This window comes from Nomascus leucogenys, chromosome 18 (assembly GCF_006542625.1).
Source record: "Nomascus leucogenys isolate Asia chromosome 18, Asia_NLE_v1, whole genome shotgun sequence".
In the NCBI taxonomy this organism is placed as follows: Eukaryota; Metazoa; Chordata; class Mammalia; order Primates; family Hylobatidae; genus Nomascus; species Nomascus leucogenys.
Window position 1 is genome coordinate 83,583,741 of NC_044398.1, and position 21,814 is coordinate 83,605,554.

Here is a 21,814-nt window from a genome sequence, read left to right on the forward strand (position 1 = left end):
ATGAGGTCCCATGCATTTCTAGAATAATTTAGGGAAAACCTTCTTACAATGCTGAATCTTTCTAGTCAAGAACAAGGTTCTTCTTTCCATTTATTTAAGTATTTTTTACATCCCTCAGTAGAATTTTTAAACTCTCTTCTTATGATACGTTTCTTATTAGTTATAAAAGTATATTCTTTTTGTAACAATTATAAATGAGATAATCTTTTACACTTTCTAACAAGTTATACATACATATATGTGAAAGGCATTAATTGTTGACTCTAGCTTATCGCATTTTAAAAACTTTTTCTTTTGAAATAATTTCAGACTTAAAGAAAAGTTGTAAAAATAGAGCAAAAGACTCACCCCTTGTTAACAATTTGCCATTGACTTTAAACCATTCTTTCTTCCAGATACGTATGCATCCAGACACATGTATATATAAAAAGTAACTTTTATACAACATGCCCTTTTACTCACTAATACTTTAACGTATATTTCTAAGGACGAAGATGTATGCTTATATCGCTGCAGTATTATTATCAGATTCAGAAAAGTTACCTCTGATACAATATTATTTTTTCATCTACAACCCATATTTCAGTTTTGCCAATTGTTCTACTATCTATTATTTTTTAAACAATGTTTCTAGATTCTCTTATTGCTTCTGAGAGTTTTTTAGTTCAATCTTTTGGATGTTATAGGAACACAGAAATAAGATCTAAGAATAATAACAGTTGTGCCTTGTCCTTTCCTTTATTCCTCCTGATATGCTTTTTCATAGCCATATGCTAGGTTAGTCACACATGTAAATTTAAAAAGAGGTCTGTAACTACTCTTTCCAAAGCAGAACTATAGAAAAAAGTACTAACCTATGAGTCAGAAGTTCAGGATCAATTCTCAATTATGCTACTAATGAGCTGTATGATTCTGGCAAAGGCCTTACCCTATCTGAAATTCAGTTTCCTCATCAGTAAAATTAGAAAGTTGAGAAAGATAATTTCTGAATCCTTTCTACCAATTCTGTTTCTGTAAAAGAAATAGAAAAATACTCAAAATATGCATCACCTTTTTTTCCTGAAAATTTTTCATTTTTCCTGATCTGTTTTCCATTCTTGAACCTGGCTGAATGCATATTCTTCTCTTTACCATCAATCATTAAAGCCGGATCCTGCATTCTTGAAAAACAACGTATTTTTTAAATGGCTATAATGGTTTTTACAAACATTCACAGAGAATTATACCAATTTTTGAATACAATATTAAAACTCCAGGGTATTTTACTGAGCTGTTCTCAAGTGGCGTGGCAGTTTTAAATATGTAGATGGTTCCTACAGATAATTCTGCAGCAGGCATGCCAGTCATCACAGCTTCTAGCCCTCTCTTTGCGCTACCTGTGGGTTTCTCTTCCTTAGGATTAGTCATCTACAAGTGTGAGTATTCTGAATCTCCTGCTCTTCACTCCCCAAGTTGGCATGCCACTATCCACTCTATTCATCCTCTAGAGAAAAAGATGCTGGCTCTTTGCAAGGAAAAAGCCTTGCTCTGTGGTATGGCAATGATAGAAAACTGCAAAATAAAAAAAGCAGTAATATAAAAAATGAAGCTCTTTCCCCTGTGTTAACTGTATACTGACCCTGATGTCCCCAAGCATATAATTATCTATAAGTCTATAGCACACCTGGAGAAAAAGACATAATTTCATTGCATACCTGAAATTCTGAGCTGAAGAGTTATTATTTGTTAGGTCCTCACAGCCAAGGATTTTTGGTAAAATCTTTTCTGGCATCTTATACATGTGATCTGAGTACTTTGCATCTCTGCTTACTTTCAGTTTTTCTAGTCTGGATGATCTCCTCAACACACAGGCAGTTTCCTGATCAGAGCTATTTGTCACTGAATTTGAATTTCTCTTATTACTTAGTGGTTCACAAGAAGTGATATTTTGATGAGCCAAAGTTTGCAATCCAGATGGATTTGGGTCTTGCGGAGTCTGCAAATATGTAAATACAACCACAAAAATTACAACACTGCAAAAAAATTAAAACTATAAGAAGTTAAATTTTGTCTTGACCTTTGATTAAATTAAAATGCCTATTATAGGATCCAAGTACAAGAATTCATAGACGTATGTGGACATAATGAAAGATTTTATAATAATGTAATAAAGGACAATGCAGACTTAAAAGCTTAAGAGCTTAAGTAAAAATGATTTTGATCAATATTTATCTTGAAAATTCAAGGGCAAATCTATGGTCACTCTAGGAGTTTTAATTTTGCAAGATATTGGGAATGTAGAATGATGAGAGATCTACAAAAACATTAGAAATGTCACACTAAGCTAGATCAATGGACTATTCAGCCTACGGTTTTATTATCTGACAGCAGCAGTAAGTGATATTTTGTGGAACAAGATAGTACATAACCTCCATTACGTTGACTTTAAAAGGTTAACAGTGTATCAGGAATTGTTCTTTCCCTTAATAATTCATTATAGATTTAACTTCCATGAACATATATATTCTTTATATGTATCATCTAAACCTTTCTTCAGCTTACTTACACGTCGGTCTTGCAAAGCTTCTCAAGGTAACAAGCTCCATATTTTTATTACAGCTGAGTAAATGAGTATATTATTTGACCTGTTCTAAGTAAGTCTCCTTTCTACTTAAGAGGGTTTATTTTTTCTTTGCTTTTGAAGACTTGCTAAATTCATATTCACTGTATTAATACCAATCATAATTTCCTACACTTTATTCATATTCCCTCTTTTCATATTAGAACATTGCAATGTTTAATCTTCATGCCCTATCTCCATAATTAGTTTCTCTTTTTCTGGTTTTTAAAAAATCCTATGTCAGTTTTGAGATTTGTTAAGCAGAACTTCATGTAGTATTATTCCAGGTATGTATGCTGCAGCACGAGCTCAGCATTTTGTTACATAAATCTTCACAAGGATGTTCACAGAAACATTTTGGTAATCGGAAGATAAAAAGAAAAGAAAGAAAACAATCCAAATGACCATCATTAGTGAATTGATTAAATAAATTACAGTATATTCACACAGTGGAATACTATTCAGCAAATTAAAAGATTTAAGTAGTGCTACATTTGCTGACATTGAAAGATAAACAAAATATATTATTACATTTAAAAAATAAGTTAGAAGGCATTATATATAATATAATCCCATTAGTATAAAATGAACTAATATAGAATATGATGGAAATAATTGGAGAGAGATACACCAAACTGTTAACAGTGATTATCTCTAAAGAGTGAAACTGTGGAGGATATTTGTTACTATATTATTATATAATTCTGTAAGGTTTAAAATTTGTTTTATAATGAGAATGCATTATTATTATAATCAGGGAAAAACAATAAAGATTATTTTTAAAAACAAAGAAACTGTCAATATGACAAAGGGACTTTGTGAGTGATAGGCCACTACAGGGCCTCCAGGCATAATACTACAAGAATTCTAAACCCGAAGAGCTATGCCACCTGACAGTATTCTCATAGAAGGCAAAATTCTGCTTAAGCTAGGCATATTTTTTCCCTCCCCTGGCATCCCAACTGCATATATTCTATGTCAAAATGTAAATTAATGTGGGGTATTCCATCAGTACTCTGCACCCAGGTAGATATAGTGATTTTCTAAGCTAACAGAGAAAATTTTAGTAAAGAATTCTTTCCTTCCTACATATAAGCAATCTAATGATATGTCTTCTCAGGCCTGTTGGGAAGAAATCTTTCTATTTTGACTTCCTAACTCCTCGAAAACTCTATCCTAGGAACTTCTAAAAAGATCACTCTATGCTTCCAAGTCACAAAGTATCTTCTGGGTGTTGATATTTGGGTAGATTTGATTTTAACACAATGAAAACTTGTTGAAGTTTAAAAGGCAAAATCATAGACTCATATTTTCAGCTACTTGCTCCACTGAAAGATGCTTGTCCTATAGCTCAGCTAACTTGGAACCATGTTCAAATGGTGGAGTAGAACAAAGAAATTCAAAATTCACCTCTGCTATTTGTGTACAATCTTCATTGGTCTGAGACGTATTGAACTCTGCTTCTAAACATTCATTTCTAGCAATGAGACTGCTACCTCCCTCTTTTCTGTGACAGATAGTTTCCACCTTGGCTTCCGACAATGTGTTCAGGGCTTCCAATAACTCAGCTGGCAATGCATCATCCTTTGCATTTTCTAGTAAATCTCTATGACATGCTGACCAGGCATTCAAAGGTATTGATATGCAACTAAGAGAGTCACTCAATGGGTTCATCAATTCTTTACGATCAAAATCACTTGCTAATTCAAACAATTTTTCCTCCTGGGTGCTTTCTGGTGATGTAAGTAACCTTTCTAACGCAGACACAAAGGTTTCAAGAGAGCTTTCTTCATCCTTAGTTTCTTCAGAATTCATGGTCAATGTGACTTCCTTTCTAGGCTCAAAAAATGTATTTGGTGCTGCTAAGATCTTCTCTGGCTCTATTAATGATGTCTCCTTTACAGCAACTGTATCAGATACTGTAATAGCAGTGCCTGAGAGAAGGCTAACTTCAGGAGAATCTCTGCCTTCACTTAGTTCCTGTGTATTACAAATAGAAATTACATCATTACAGCATATATAATAAAGTATTTAAAACGAAAACTTTATAGTTTTATAGTTTATCTTGTCTGTAAGCTGCCCTCAAAATTTATCACCAACTTTCCTTCCCTTCCATAAATAAAGGGAATACTCTTTATTGCTTTCCTGTACCAAATCACTAATTACTGAAAACATGGTTAAACATTTAATAATAGACCAAGAACATAATTGGCTGGACCATAATTATGGATGGCAAATTATTCATCTAAGTTTAAATTATCTGTGCTAACAGAAGAAGCAGAGATGGCATGGATAGTTAAATTAACAGATGATCTCAAAGCTTCATAGCCATTAATGGTTTTAAAATTCTTTCTTGCCAAAATGTCCTATTTGATTTATAAAAATTATTAACTAGGAATAAAATTTCACCTTCTTTTTATTCCCCCACCTTTGTAGGAATAAGTAAATGTGGAGTAAAGAGGCCAAAGGACAAGAGGTCAGAGGGAAAAGGTGGAGAAATGAGGGTACAGTTATGTATAAATATTACAAGTCCTAGCTGTAAATGAATAGCTCTGAGTTGTGGTTATTTTAAGCAAAAAAACCCACAAAACTTAACATTTCTAAATGACTATTATTTCTCTAAGACATCACCTTAATAGGTTATACCTGCTCTCACAATGTTTCTTCTTTTCTTTTCTTTTTTTTTTTTTTTTGAGATGAGGTCTCACTCTGTCACCCAGGCTGGAGTGCAGTGGTGCCACCTCAGCTCACTGCAACCTCCGCCTCCAGGGTTCAAGTGATTCTCCTGCCTCAGCCTCTTGAGTAGCTGGGATTACAGGAGCCTGCCACTATGCCCTGCTAATTTTTTGTACTTTTAGGAGAGACAGGGTTTCACCATGTTGGTCCAGCTGGTCTCAATCTCCTGACCTCAGGCGATCTGCCCGCTTCGACCTCCCAAAGTACAGGGATTACAGGCATGAGCCACTGTGCCCAGCCTCACAATGTTTCTAATACTCAAAATATTGTTAGAATCCCTCTTTTGAAATTGCTTTCAGAATGAGTTTATAAGCCATTCAAGAAAATAATGTGCTTTAAAGGCACTGAAAAATTTTCGAACACTAAATACTTTTTATCGGCCTTAAATAACAGAATGGGTTTCAATGACTGGTTTTTTCCAAAAATCAAATCCACCATACCTTTGACAGGATGTGCTGTAATTTGTAAGCCTTCTAATATTCTAATCTGGTATGAGTGAGAGAAGCAAAACCACTTTATTCTTCCTCCTGTCCTTTTCTACCTGCCACTGTACTTTGTATATATTAATAGCGTACAGCACTTAAGAAAACATATTTATTTGTTAGTAATGCTAACTATAATTTTCTCAGAAAGATAAAAGGAATATGCAAGAAATTCAAGAACCAGATCCTACTCACTCTCTAAGTCTCAGTTCAATGCCTCTCCACTATTTGAAGTCCCTGCACCAGGTATAATAAAGTATATACATTGGGCTCTGTCTTAAAGCAATTTATTTCTAACTTAAGATTCAAGACATAAATACCTAGGACATTAAATAGAATACAAATAATGTCATAGAACACTTATGAAATCAAATGAATGGCATAAACTAGTATATATCAAGCAGTTCCATTTATAACCACAGAACCAGCCCAAACTGGCTGTACTTTGTTGGTAACAGAATGTCAAGTCATCTTGCAGGTATAACAGAGCCAAAACTGCAAGTCATGTAACGCAGCGAGAGCCTTGAACCAAGAAGACTGAAAAATGACTCCCCCTTCTCCTGAACCAAAAAGACTGAGAAATGACTGGAACCTGACCACTGGTACTCTTTCTGAAGCAACAGGTCTGCTGGCCAGAAAGATTTGGTATTAAAATCTGCCTAAATATACCTTACTGTAAATGGTCAAATTCGAAGCCTTCTAATCAGACTCTGCCAAGCCAACATTCCTAAGTCCTTTCCCTTACCTTCTGCCCCCTTAAACCTGTTCCAGACCCCAAATAGAGGACACAAATTTGAGCTGCCTCTCCTGTCTCCTTGCTGGCCTGTCTCACAATAAAGCCTTTTTTCCCCTCAAAAGCCAAGTGCCACAGCACTGGCTTCTATGCACATCAGGCAGCAGATCCATTTGTTTGATAACATAAAAAGCCTAGTGTCCTGCAAAAATGAGTTTTCTGGGGAAGAAAAAAGTGGAGGCAGTGGAGGGCTTTCATGATTCTTTGAAAAATACTTGGTGGAGCAAAGTTAAACAAGTTACTTTGCAACAGGACTTTCCAAACCATGTGCACTGGGGAACTTTAGGACACAGTGTTCTCCAAATATTTTTGTTCAAAAAAATCCTTCTCCTCAGAAGATCTATTAATATTACAGAGTACAAGTGATTTAGAAAAATGATATTGTCAGTAAATAATGAATGCTAGAGAGGGAACAATTACTTTGGTCAAGATTGCCAGAATTATCTGAAATAGGTCCACAGAAGAACAGGTACTTGAGCCAGAAATTAAAGATTTGTGAAGGAGTAAAAGAATGGAGGAACACACACTTACTAGGCACCAACTAGGTGCCAGACACCATGAACCATCATTGCTCGGTCCTCACAATACCTGTAAAACAGCTATTGCTGTCTCCATCTTATAGATATAAACAGTTATCCTTGGAACCTAGACCTATCTGGTTTCCAAATTTTATGTAATTTCCCATCTTCTGGCTCCTGATTTGAGCAAAAGCATGAAGGCAGGGAAGTGTAAGGTGTGGCTGAGATAAAGTAAGCTACAGGGACAACCTGGGAGAGATGCCAAGACCCAGGGTCTACAAAAAAATTAAAAGAAAAAAATTAGCTGGTTGTGGCAGTATGGGCCTGTAGTCCCAGCTACTGGGGAAGCTGAGGTGAGAGGATCTCTTGAGCCCAGGAATTCAAGGTGGCAGTGAGTTATGATCTCACAACTGTACTCCAGCCTGGGCAACAAAGTGAGACTTCATCTCACTGGGGAGGTCTTTGATTGCCTAGTATCCCTGAGGAAAGCGTGAGTTCATTGTAAGCAGAGCCAGTCTTATAGTCCTCTGATTCTCCATAGCACCAAGCACAAAGCAAATCCAAAGCAGGAAGGAACTTTGCTACATTATCTCAGAAACTAGTTTGATAACAAGTTATGTATTTCTACTCTAGATAAAAAGTAAGAGACTTACAGTACTGGATAAGAGACACAGATCAAGAAAACACTTTCATTAGCAATAAGGAAGAATAAATATGAAAGAGGTGATTAGACAACAATAGATTTCTATCTACCAAAATGGTTTAGTAGATGAGGGTGAGGGTCTAAATGAGCTTGATACTTTAATCGACATAATTTTTAAAAAAATCTAAACTCATAATCTACATAGTTAATTTCTGTTATACAGACCAACCTTTTCTATGTGTGGCAAAACTTCAGGACTTTCAGCCTCAGGCCCTAGAAAAGAACAATGCGTTTTCATTCCAGTTTTATGGAAGCACTAAAAACATATCTTCTCAGTTGACATTTCATAATCATATAACTGAAACTCCCTCAGTCAAGTGACACATCATATATTTTATTAATATTAATATTACATAAATTTATTAGTATAAAAATATTATTTTGGAAATGAAATTATAAAATTCTTGCATTTCTTAAAAAATATTTTATATAGCTCCAAAAAAATTGTAACTATTTGGAATTATTTCAGCTAAAAACCAAGAACTCTATTTTGGCTGAATTATACTAAGTACAGCATTTGTAACTACATAAGAAAAAGACTATCTACTTTCTCAGTGTCATTATCTCTTCCACTACAGGTACTTAGAGCTTAAATGAACTCATGCTGTCTGGAGTTAGGCATGAAAAGAAATGCCCCTTATAGGGACCAAAAGGACAGAGGGTCATCCTAGACAGTATGGAGGATTGCTGCATTGCCTCTGTGACTGCAAATTCACTATCTACTCTCACCCTGCCCCCTCTCAGCCAAGCTGGCAAACAGCAATTCACATCCAAGTTAGGTTAAAGGAGGATCTGGAAAAAAGATAGTTCTCCTCCGTTGTTCCTTTTACTTTCTTTCTTTTCTTTCTTTCTTTCTTTCTTTCTTTCTTTCTTTCTTTCTTTCTTTCTTTCTTTCTTCTCTCTCTCTTTCTTTCCCTTCCTTCCTTCCTTCCTTCCTTCCTTCCTTCCTTCCTTCCTTCCTTCCTTCCTTCCTTTCTTTTCTTTCTTTCTTTCTTCTTTTGAGATGGAGTCTCGCTCTGCAGCCCAGGCTGGAGTGCAGTGGCACAATCTTGGCTCACTGCAACCTCCGCCTCTGAGTTCAAGTGATTCTCCTGCCTCAGCCTCTTGAGTAGCTGGTATTACAGGCATGCACCACCATGCCCAGCTAATTTTTGTATTTTTAGTAGAGGCAGGGTTTCACCATGTTGGCCAGGCTGGTCTCAAACCCCTGACCTCAAGTGATCCACTTGCCTTGGCCTCCCGAAGTGCTGGGATTACAGGTGTGAGGCACCACTCCCAGTCCATTTACTTCCATCATCAAGACCCAAGTATTCTGGCCAGGCACGGTGGCTCACGCCTGTAATCCCAGCACGTTGGGAAGCCAAGGTGGGCAGATCACTTGAGGTCAGGAGTTTGAGACCAGCCTGGCCAACAAGGTGAAATCCCGTCTCTACTAAAAATACAAAAATTAGCCAGCATGGTGGCACACACCTGTAATCCAGCTACTCGGGAGGCTGAGGCACGAGAATTGCTTGAACCTGGGAGGCAGAGGTTGCAGTGAGCCGAGATTGCACCACTGCACTCCCGCCTGGGCAATAGAGCAAGACTTCGCCTCAAAAAAAAAAAGAAAAGAAAAAAAGACCCAAATATTCTGACACACTTGAGTAGGAATTCAGAACTCACTGGAATTTCAAGCATACATCTGAGTCATTCTTTTGGTTTCTTTTGATTAGGTAATGTCTACATAGCTAAAGTAAAAGGAAGTAATTATCTACTGAACCTCAAAATGCATTCTCATAAGCAAGACAGGTTTTTCAGGGGGAAAAAGAAGCATAAGTATTCTTGCTGAGCTTCACATCCTAAAAGATAATAATAATAAACCTGTTTTTTTCCCTCATGTCACCTTTGCAATTTAATGATAAAACGCTATGAAAATCAGTTAGGAGAGCTAAAATCATGGCATATTACTTGCTCACAGCATGATAAGCAAAAAGTCATAAGAATAAATAATTTCTTATCCTTGGTTTAGAATTATTCCTGTCAACAAGTGACAACATATTTCATTGTGTGTATCTTACTTAATATTTTGTATCTCTACTTGCTTAAAATTTTAATACCAATGAAAGAAACATTTTAAAATAATAGATACATCTTCAACTATCTTTGCAAGAAGAGGTTTTTCTAAACAAAATTTCAGATATTTGGGGGATTAGAATTCAAAAACAGAAAAAGAGATTTCACTTTTCTTCCTTCTCTGAATCATAAAGAAACAACTCTCATAGACATTTTCTCCCATGTTGTCTTTAATAACTTCATCTTCAAAACTATAAAGCAAAAAAAAAATAAAATTCTAAGGCTCCCAATCATCTGAATGGACCCCTCTTGGCCATGGGCATTCCAAAGTTGGTTCAGGCCTTGAAGGGAAGAAAGGGTCACACATGCCTCATTACACCCTCCCCCTTTTGGAACTGAGGAAAAGCCATCCAGCGTTAACATCAATACAGACGTTAAGTCTGTTAAAAAAAACTTTTATAATCTGCTCTGTCTGAACCCTGCTACCTGCAAGCTTCATCTGCGTGATAAAACTTTGGTCTCTACAACCCCTTATCATAACCCAGAGATTCCTTTCTATTGATTCCAGGTCTTTAGATAATAATTCTTTCAACCAATTGCCAATCAGAAAATCTTTGAATCCACCTATAAACTGGAAGCCCCCCGCCCCCACCTTGCTTCTGGTTTGTCCCACCTTTCCAGACCAAATCAATGTACTTCATCTTACACATATTGATTGATGTCTCATGTCTCCCTAAAATGTATAAAACTAGGCTGTGCCCTGACCACCTTGGGCACATGTTCTCAGAGTCTCCTGACGGCTGTGTCACAGGCCATGGTCACTCATATTTGGCTCAGAATAAATCTCTTCAAATGTTTTACAGAGTTTGACTCTTTTCGTTGACAAAATGATCATTCTTTTATGCCAACAGTTACTATTTTAAAAACTTAATAAAATATTTTACAGCAATTTGATTACCATATTAAAAACAAACACATTTAGAAGGAATTATCTTTTCTAACTACAAATTTTACTTTAAAGTTTTACAAATACATAAAGAACTCTTGAATTTTTGTCTATCCTTTAATAAATCATTAAAAGAATTTTCAAATTTTCTACTTTCACTTTAGAGAGGCAAAATGTAATGGTATACATGAGAAATAATTCTAAAGCATCAAATTCAAAGAAAATGGCCAGAGAGCCTGGTTTAACTTATACACAAAATTTAACTTATACACAGTTGTTTTAAGGCCAAAGCTATTACATTTGCTTAGGATAGTTTGCTTATCTTTATCTTTCTAGGATTTGATTAGAATTTACCCTTTGAATTGGGACAGAGGTCTGTATTAGAACACAGTCAACTATAAAAGCTAACAATTTAATAATTTACTTGTACGTGATTTAACCTATAGTCTGAAATTATAATAAAACGAGCTTCTTGTTCTGAATACTCTGAAAGAAGTAAGGCAAGAGAGAGCTGCAATGAAGTGCCAGAATAGAACTACCAATTCTAAGGATCTCTAGTCACAGCAGCTTTAGGGCAGCAAGAAACACACAAAGCAATAATCCTGGTGCATGTGGCACTATTTTTTATTTTTTAGAGATGGGGGTCTTGCTTTGTCACTCAGGCTGTAATGCAGTGGCACAATCATAGCCCATTGCCACTTCAAATTCCTGGGCCCAAGGGATCCTCCCAGCTCAGCCTCCCTAGTAGCTGGGACTATAGGCATGCACTACCTCACCTGGCCATGTGGCACTTTTAAAAGAACAGCCTATGAGACTTGTGACTCAGAAGTTCAAGGAGAGTGGTGACAACAGAGCACAGATGCCAATGGCATCACAAGGCATTAATGGCTGGCACTCAGGAGGCCAAATGGGCAGGAGGTTGGAGTTATGGGAATATAGGACATAGTGGAACCCTGTTTTAAAATAAATACTAGAATTGGGTATGAGAAAAAAATAAATTTTTGTGTAAATATTGATGACACCTGTTATAGTCAAAACCCAAAGGAGAGGCTGGGCGCAGTGGCTTACACCTTTAATCCCAGCATTTCGGGAGACCCAGGTGGGTGTATCACATGAGGTCACGAGTTTAAGACTAGCCTAGCCAACATGGTGAAACCCTGTCTGTAATAAAAATACAAAAATTAGCCAGGCCTGGTGGCATGTACCTGCAATCCCAGCTACTCAGGAGGCTGAGACAGGAGAATTGCTTGAACCCGGGAGGCGGAGGTTGCAGTGAACGGAGATTGTGCCACTGCACTCCAGCCTGGGTGAAAGAGAGAGGCTCCATCTCAAAAAAAAAAAAAAAAAAAAAAAAAGAAAAGAAAAGAAAATACCCAAAGAAGAAAAAGGAATGTCCACGGCATGATGTTATCCATGACACCTCTGTCTCAAATTGTTCAATACATCCTCACACACACACACAAAAAAGACTTCAACCTCTAAGATGACATCATTATAGCTTTATAAACATGACTTTTTGTTTAATCTATAACTACATCTTGTAAAAAGTGCTAAATAAGTTTTTACTAAATTTGGAGATTATGTTTGGCATAGTCTGAATTATATTAGGCCATTTGATATTTATTAAACTTTTTTAAAATCACAAAGTCTTTTATATTTAAAGAGGAACATTAATTACCACTTGTACTTACATTTGTTTAATGGTCAATTTATTAAACTTCTATATCTAAGACATGAAAACTTGAAAATTACTATTTAACATTTAAACATTGATAACAAACTTAAATTTCCTTAAACAATTTAAACTAAAAATTTGAAATAATTTTTTATCATTTCAAATATATAAAAGACTACTGCTCTTAAACTAATTCTAAAATAACAGTATCATTGTTGTAATTCATTCTTCTTTATTTCTATACTTGTTCTTATACCTTTTTAACATTAAAGTAATACTTACTCTGATACCTTCCCAGCGTTACAGATTACCTGATTTTTTTTGTTAGGGTATGGGATTATTTCTCTCAAGATTATTCCAACCTGACCAGCCAATTATCTGGATTTACTTATAAATAAATACCTTAAACTTCACAAAGGTTATTTTTTGTAATCTAATGTTTTGTCCCAGAATGCTTTAAGTTTTACTTGGTTGGTGTTACAAAAGCTTTTGTCTTGTCATTTATTATGTACTGATATGTTACGTAGTGTTATTAGAAACTTATTCCTGCCATTTAGTATCTTATCATGATAGGCAGGGCCATCTAAGGCTTTTATTTACTAAGAGATAAGGATCTAGTCTCTGCAGAAAAGTCTCCTTAATTGGATATCAGGTTAATTTGTCATCTGGGGACACAGACCCCACTTTATATATTTTATGTGTCACTGCTGGTACTGTGTGGTGGGCCTTCCTTTCCTTGGTACAATTCTTACTTTTTCCAGGACTGCTTGACTCTTTCCCTACTTAAACAGTGATAAACAAAAATATCCTATGTTTTATAAATAGATATGTATTTAATTAAAAAAAAACAAAATGCACAGATACTAACAGGCCCCCATTTCTTAGTCATTGAAACTTTCTTTTTTGAGATAGGGTCTCATGCTCACCCGCGCTGGAAACATGGCTCATGCAGTCTCAACCTCCTGGGCTCAAGCTATCCTCCCACCTCAGTGCAGCTGAGACTATAGGCATGCACCACCATAACTGGATAATTTTGTATGTGTGTAGCAATGGGGGTCTTGCTGTGTTTCCCAGGCTGGTCTCGAACTCTTAGGCTCAAGCAATCATCCTGGCTCAGCCTCCCAAAGTGCTGGGATTACAGATGTGAGCCACCACATCCAGCCCATTCTTAAACATCCTGCTATAGTTGTTTTTCTTTTTGTACTGAGACAATCTTTTGTACACTCTTAACATTTTTTTGAGTATCATTATGAACTCATGGTCTTTTCACAAACTTATTTCCATGAACTCTAAATTACTGGGTTTTTATCCCTACTTAATTTATCAGTTTGGCCAGTTTATCACAGTTTGGCCACAGCACCACTGAGCTAACCATGTATCCTCCAGCACTGGCCCCAGACATCCTTGAAAGCATCCTTGCTTTTCAGTAATAATTGTATGTTCAGGCTCATCCTGATATTGTCATACTCCAAAATGGATCAGCTACCCTTTAAGAATCCCTGGTTTATTTAGCATTCACACCCTTAGCACCCATATACCTGGTATATAGTAGGATTAATAAGTATTTGTTAAAAGAATAAACAATATTAAAGACCAAACTCTAGACAGTAAAAGTACATGTAAGAGCTGGTGGTGGGCAGAAGTGGTACTGCTTTGTTGTTGTAGCAACAGAGCAAGAGAAGACAGAGCTTTTTAAATTTATCTTTCCAAAATGTTACCATGTCCTTGTATCCTTTTCTTATAATACTAGGTATCATTGAACACTACAAATCTTTACTACACTGTGACACAATATACCTGACATTCACTCTGGAGGAATCATTGGTAGACACTGCAAAGAGATAGACAGCTATCCTCTAATACAGCTCAAACCAAGGCAAAACTGGCCTGTGTGACTGCCAGTCAAGAAAGACATGAAATTCTTATCAAAAATCTTATGAACATAGGAAACAAACTTTGTTTTCAAATTTCAGCCCCCAAATCACATTTTGAGTGGCAGATACTAATGGCATCTGAGCTGCTACTCCCATAGGTACCTCTGTGAAGCATGATCCAAGTCAATAGCAACACTGATTTCATATTTATAAACGTATAGTAAGCCAGGCTTAGTAGAGCATGCCTCTAGTCCCAACTACTTGGGAGGCTAAGGCAGGATAATTTGCCTGAGCCCAGGAGGTCAAAGCTAATCTGAGCAACATAGCAAGACCACATCTCTACCAAAAAAAAAAAAAAAATATATATATATATATATATATATATAGTTGACCAGCCTAGTTGTAAATAAATGTATATCTAACTAAGTCTTCTATTTTTAGGCAAAGACTAATTTCCTTCATATGACTCTACCATGAAAACATACCTCCAATATTTTGGTGGTTCAATGAAAGTCCAGACTGGCGAAACGACCCAATGAACATTGAACAATTTTTTCTAGTCCTAAAAAATCAATTAATAAAAATAAATTTTAAAGTGAAAGAAAAAAGTGTTTCTCATTCAAATACAATTTAATTTTTCTTTTTCACTTAAAGGGCTTTACAAATAGGAAAATTTTTTTGCTATATCATTCCAATTATTTTTACAATTATTACCAATTTGTTAACATTTTTATTTCAAGTAACTGCAAAAATGAAGGATAAAGCTGAAAAAATAATAAATGACCTGAGGAGTATATACAAGCTAAACTACATTTAGGTCTAAAGGTGACTTTGGAAGTGACTGTTTGCCAAAAAGGGGTAGGAAGGTCAGGGAGAAAATGGTCCTGAAATATGTAGTTTTTCTATCTACATCATCAAACACACTGATAGTTTGTCATTACAGTTTTAGATGTAAGTGAGAGTCATTAATGATAAATTTTTCCAGGCATTACTTATCATTCTTGTATTTCACAGCAGGCAAATAAAAGGTAGGGAATACCGAAGGTAAGAAGTTAAAAGCAAAATAAGGGTCATGCCTAATCTGCAATTTTCATCATCTGCCCTGTGATAATTAAAAGCTGATTAAAGAAAGGCAATCAGCTAACTATATTTTTTCTCAGCCTAATTTACTGCATAAATGTAATCAAGATACCTTCCTTTTAAAAAAAGTGCCTCTCATTTCAGCTGTTTTAAGAGCAGTTTTTAATGCAGCAGGCACAGCTACTGGAGTCCTATGCAAGAATAATAAATTAAGCATTCTCTCCTATCCAAAAACAGAAGTGATCAATATAAGCTGTCTTCAAATAAAAATGAAACTATTCATGTAGAATGATAATTTTTGAAGCAAATAGAAAAGAATGCTGATTTTTTTTTCCTAAAGTGTGATTCTTTAAGAACAAGCTGAAAACAAAATAAAATCATGGTTTGAGTTAACAGAATTTTTTCCCTTAATTGCAGGAGTATTTAAGACATAGTCTGAAAAAAGAGGAAAGCTTCATCTAAATTATTACAAATAGCTATTTATGTTAGGTAAGACTACAAACAACCTAAATGTCCAGTAGTAGAGGAACAATTAAATGAATTATAGTAAAGTCAGTAATACAATAAGGTATTATAAGGTCATCAAAATTCACATTTTTAAAAACATTATGACATAAGAAAATAACTTTGATAAACTATTACTTAAAATTTAAAAACAGGATACAAAACTATCTGCAAGATGATCCCAATTTTGTAGAAAGTATGAACAAAAACAAAAATATAAATAAAGCCTAAAGTAAAATGTACCAAAATGTTAACAAATGGTTCTCTAGGCAGAGAGAATATGGATGCTGTATTAGTCTTCCTTAGTCTTTTCTTTTTTCTATTTCTTTAAATGAACTTATAATGTTGGTAGCTGGGGCAAAAGGGTTATTTTACAACAACAGCAGTTTTCAAACTTTTTGATCTTCAGACTTCTTCATACTCTTAAAAATTATTGGTGTCTTATACTTATTTATATCTACATATTAGAAACTAAAATGAAGAACAAAATTAAATATGTATAAATTTTTAAATGACAGCAATAATCCAGGAACATATTAATATATTTTTATGAAAAATTATCTTTTCCAAAATGAAAAAAAATTAGGGAGAAAAGTTGCAATTTTTGACATTTTAAAACATCTCTTTAACGTGTGGCTTAATGAAAGATGACTATCATCCTATATCTGCTACTGCATTCAATCTGTTGCCATATATAATTTTATTTGAAGTATATAACAAAAATCTGGCTTCACACAGATATGGAGTTGGAAAAGGGAGGAGTATTTTAATAGCCTTTTTGCATAATTGTGAATATTGCTTGGGTACAGAAAATAATACCCCAAAATACGACACTATGGCAAGCTGAGTACTCTGAATTAAAGAAAATTGAAAGGCCTGAGAAATAAGCTTCAGAACCAAGGTCTCCATCTGACCTTCCCCCTCACCCCCACCCCATTTCTCTGATCTTTTTTTTCTTGAAGCACCTGAAGGGACTCTCTCCAGAATTTCCTTATCTGACTAAGAAAGCTTCTTGAAAATACAAAATAAAATGGTCTCAAAATCCCCTCCCTAGGAATCTCATTAAACAACCAGGGAAGATTAACTGTCAGAGAAAAGACTAAAAGTCTCTAAGGCCAGGACAGGACACCATGTCCAGACAAATTCTTTATCTATTCTTCTGACAGCAGCTCCAAGAGACTACCCAAGACTTTATCTGCCTAAGACAACCTTTGTTCAGAGTGAAGTTCTGTCTCTCATCTTGCCATCAATTCCCCCAAAACTTAGAGGAACTTGTCCCAGGCCATTGTTTTTTGGGCATATTCATTTCCCCTGAAAATCATTTACTGCTATATCCTCCATCTCCTCTTCCCCTATGAAGAATGGTATATAAACATCTGGACCTCACTGGGTTATTGGGTAACCACACTCCTGTGATTTTCCCCCATGTACATTAAATAAACTTTATACGCATTTTTATTCTATAAATCTTTCTTTTGTCTGTTCATTTTCAGCAAACCTTCACTGAGGGTAGAGGACGCTTTCCCCCTCTACCCCTAAAATATTCTTTTTCAATATTACAGCAAAATTATTTAATCAACAATACTTTCCTAAAAGGAAATGTAGGAAACTCAAACAAAATTAATGAACTTTTTGCATTCTATTACATTAAAACCCATAGTCTATCTTGCACTTTTGAATGGGTCTTTTACCTTTACATGATTTTGTAACATCATGCATTGGTCTTTTAGAAAATACTTATGCACTGAGTTATGTACGTTTTCCTAATGTTGACACATTTCATTATAAAATATCAAAAAATCACCTCTCAAGTTAAAAAAAAAGGTGAAACCAGTTTTCTTCCAATGCTTACAACTCAAACAAGTGCACAGGCGTTTTATTCAAGATAAACACCATGGCTGCACACGGTGGCTCATGCCTGTAATCCCAGCACTTTGGGAGGCCCAGGCAGGTGGATCACTTGAGGCCAGGAGTTCAAGACCAGCGTGGCCAACATGGCAAAACCCTGTCTCTACTAAAAATACAAAAATTAGCCAGACAAGGTGGCACACACCTGTAGTCCCAGCTACTTGGGAGGCTGAGGCACAAGAATTGCTTGAATCTGGCAGACAGAGGTTGCAGTGACCCGAGATCGCACCACTGCGCTCCAGCCTGGATGACAGAGTGAGACTCTGGTTCAAAAAAAAAGATTAATATCACATATCAGTATGCACAGAAATGCTTTAAGCATACTTTCTATTTCATCACACAGAATATTAAAAATATATATACTTAAAGGTGGAGACTTACTAAAATTAATAATTTTCCTGCCTCATCAAACACAAATTGTGTTAAGTGAAACTGGCTTCTTTTTATTTTTGTAACGGAGAGCACATATCAGTGAAAAAACACAATGACTACTAGTATTCTTTGGTGCCACTGCCTTGGTTCCTATTAAGACTCCAGCATTTTACCCACCATTACTTTAGCACTATTGTGCAAATGTAAATACCATGAAATAGGCAACTAATGTGTTAGTATTATTATGAAAATAGTTTTGACCTCACAGACCCTTTAAAAGAATCTCATGGACTCTCAAAGTGTTCACAGACCATACTTTGAGAATCACTGTTTTAAAAGAACTGAAAGGATCGTTTCTTTCCTTCCTTCCTTGCTTCCTTCCTTCCTTCCTGCTTTTCTGCTTTCCTGCCTTCTTGCTTTCTTGCTTTCTTTCTTGCTTTCTTTCTCGCTTTCCAGACAGAGTCTTACTCTGTTGCCCAGGCTGGAGTGCAGTGGCATGATCTCAGCTCACTGCAACCTCCACTTCCCAGGCTCAAGCAATTCTCATGCCTCAGCCTCCTGAATAGCTGGGATTACAGACGCCCATCAACACGCCAGGCTAATTTTGTATTTTTTATTAGAGATGGAGTTTCACCATATTGGCCAGGCTGGTCTCGAACTCCTGACCTCAGGTAATCTGCCTGCCTCAGCCTCCCAGAATGCTAGGATTACAGGCATGAGCCACCACGCCCAGCCGAGTTTCTTAAGGTATAATAAGTGTATGAAGTCTAATTTCAATAAGTTTTACAAAGCCTTCATGCCATGCTTTTATTTATTTGCAGCCCCTTCATAAATTTGCACCTTCAAGCTATGCTTTAAATTCGCTTTTAAAATAATAGACAACAAAGTTAATCTGATTCAATGCCTTTTATGAAATAAAACTTATCTAGAATGTACGTAAAATAACATATTTTTGCTACAAAATGGGCAATTATTCAAAAATATACAATAATTCTAGAACTCTTAAAAATGAATATTCATCTTAGATGTGCAAAATGACAAAAATACCTACAACATAATGAAGCCAAAAATTAGTATACTTACTGTAACAGAGCTTGATTTCGTTCTGTTTCATCTTGAGACTGCTAGGAAAAAAAAAAGTTTTTTCTAACTGATAAGTGTTAATTCAATGCAGCAAGCTAAAAAAATTAACATTTAAAGTAATTTTTGTGTTATTCTTTCTTAGCTTCTTTTTATTGTGGTAAAATACACATAACATTTACTATCTGTACATTTTTAAGTGTACAGTTCTCTGGCATTAAGTATACTCACACTGTTATACAACCAAGACCACCATGCACTTCCAGAACTTTTTCATTTTCCCAAACTGAAACTCCATGCTCATTAAACACTAACTCCCCACTCCCCTCTCCACAACCCATGGCAGCCACCATTCTGCTTTCTGTCTTTATTGATTTACTACTCTAGAAACATCATATAAGAGATATAAAATTTTAATCGTTCTGTGACTAGCTCATTTCACTTAGTATTCAAGGTTTATCTATGTTGTGGCATGTATCTGCATTTTCTTCCATTTTAAGACTGAATAATATTCTACTGTATGTATGTACCACATTTGGTTTATTCATCTATTGATGGACACTTGCAGCGCTTCCACCTTTTTTGGCTACTGAGAATAATGCTGCCATGAACATGTGTGTACAAATATATCTATTCAAGTCCCTGCTTTCACTTCTTCAGCATATACAATCAGAAGTGAAATTGCTAAATCATTAAGGTGATTCTATGTTTAACTTTTTTAAGGAATAGCCATACCATTTTCCACAGCAGTTGCATCATTTTACATTCCCATCTGCTATGTACAAGGGTTCCAATTTCTCTACATTCTTGCCAACACTTGTTATTTTGGGTTTTTTTTTTTTTAAATAATAGTCATCATAATGAGTGTAAAGTGGTATTTCATTGTGATTTTGATTTGCATTTCCCTAATGATTAGTGATACTGACCATCTGTTAATTGGCCATTTTTATATCTTCTTTGGTGAAATGTCTATTTGAGCCCTTTACTCATTTTTTAATTCAGTTGTTTTTTTTTCTGCTGTGGAGTTGTAAGAACTCTTTATATATTCTGTAAACCACACATCATTTGCAAATATTTTCTCCCATTCCATAAGATGCTTTTATACTCTGTTGATGGTATCCTTTGATGCTCAAAAGTTTTTAATTTTCATGTAATCTAACTTATCTATTTTTTCTTGTTGCCTGTGCTTTTGGTGTGATAACTAGGAAATCATTGCCAAATCCACTGTCATGATACTCTTCTTCAACGTTTTCTTCTAAGAGTTTTATAGTTTTGGCTCTTCTGTCTTTATTATAACTCCTTTCCACACAAAAAAGTAGAATTTAAGTGAAGAGAAGGAGAAGTGTTCTTTTTTTATTCCTAGTTTTTTCCTCTTCATTAATATGTGATGATTCTGAACAGCCATTCTTGTCCAGTTCTGAGTTTTAGTATTTCCCCTAAGGACCAGAAATTATATGACCTCTGTGTTACAGTGTTAAATACTAAACTGAGCAGGGCACAGTGGGTCACACCTGTAATCCTAGCACTTTGGCAGGTCAACGTGGGCAGACAGCTTGAGCCCAGGAGTTGGAGACCAGCCTAGGAAACATGGTAAAACCCAGTTTCTACAAAAAAAAAAAAAAAAAAAAATTAGCCAGGCATGGTTGCCCATGCCTATAGTTCCAACTACCTAGGAGGCTGAGGTGGGAGGATCACCTGAACCCAGGGAGGTTGAGGCTGCAGTGAGCTGTGATTGCACCACTGCACCCCAGCCTGGGTGGCAGAGACCCCATCTCAAAACTGATTCTGCCTAATTCTTAATTCACATCAGAAAATATGAAGTTGTTGTGTCCCTTTCAAAAAAGATAAAATAGACTGATAATATGCTTCCATCTTAAGAGTTCACAACCTACTGGCTTTTGTCACTTTAAAAGGAATCTTTACCTTTAATATGTTGTCAGCATCTAACAGCTTTAGAAAAAGACTTCTCTTTAGGGGCCCTTTATGTTTGTTTCTATGATCAGTTATAAAGCTCTCTGAAAATAAAGCCATTAGGCTGAACTTGCAAGCATTTTCATGATTACACTAATACAATACAGAGCTAATGCCACTGAATACAAGTGGGGGCTGGAGATGTTAATTCGTTAATTAACAATATGCAAATCATATCAAAAAATACAAATAAACCAATGTGATAACCTCAACCTTCTCCAATTAATGCTTAGTATTATGTACTGATAATGCATCCCTAAACACCCCAAAGTTACATTAGTTTCACATGTATATACTTCCCAAGCAGGCTTTACAGAGCTAAGAGGCCAGAGATAAGAAATGTCGAGAGACAAACCCAGAAACTCCCAAGAATTAATTAAACAGGGTATACTTACACACTTACAAGATATTTCTGAGTCTCTGCAAAGTAATTTTTCAAATATTTGTAATATTCACTTCATTTATCTTACTAAAGGACCAGTGACTTTTTCTGTTGAGGACTAATTATTCACTTGACTCTA

The 21,814-nt window shown here is 35.6% G+C and overlaps 1 protein-coding gene across 2 annotated transcripts in view; it reads right to left on the bottom strand.

Annotated features, from left to right (window-relative positions):
- The window catches only part of ANKRD31 (ankyrin repeat domain 31), a 174,350-nt gene that overhangs the window by 129,354 nt on the left and 23,182 nt on the right, over positions 1-21,814 (bottom strand). For both annotated transcript variants that reach the window (XM_003266072.2, XM_030798706.1), the window contains exons 4-9: positions 19,326-19,363; positions 14,864-14,940; positions 8,001-8,044; positions 4,010-4,579; positions 1,695-1,975; positions 1,051-1,160 (exon numbers count right to left, since the gene is read on the bottom strand). In XM_003266072.2, coding sequence (XP_003266120.2) covers positions 1,051-1,160; positions 1,695-1,975; positions 4,010-4,579; positions 8,001-8,044; positions 14,864-14,940; positions 19,326-19,363 — 1,120 coding nt within the window. The remainder of the gene's footprint in view (positions 1-1,050; positions 1,161-1,694; positions 1,976-4,009; positions 4,580-8,000; positions 8,045-14,863; positions 14,941-19,325; positions 19,364-21,814) is intronic.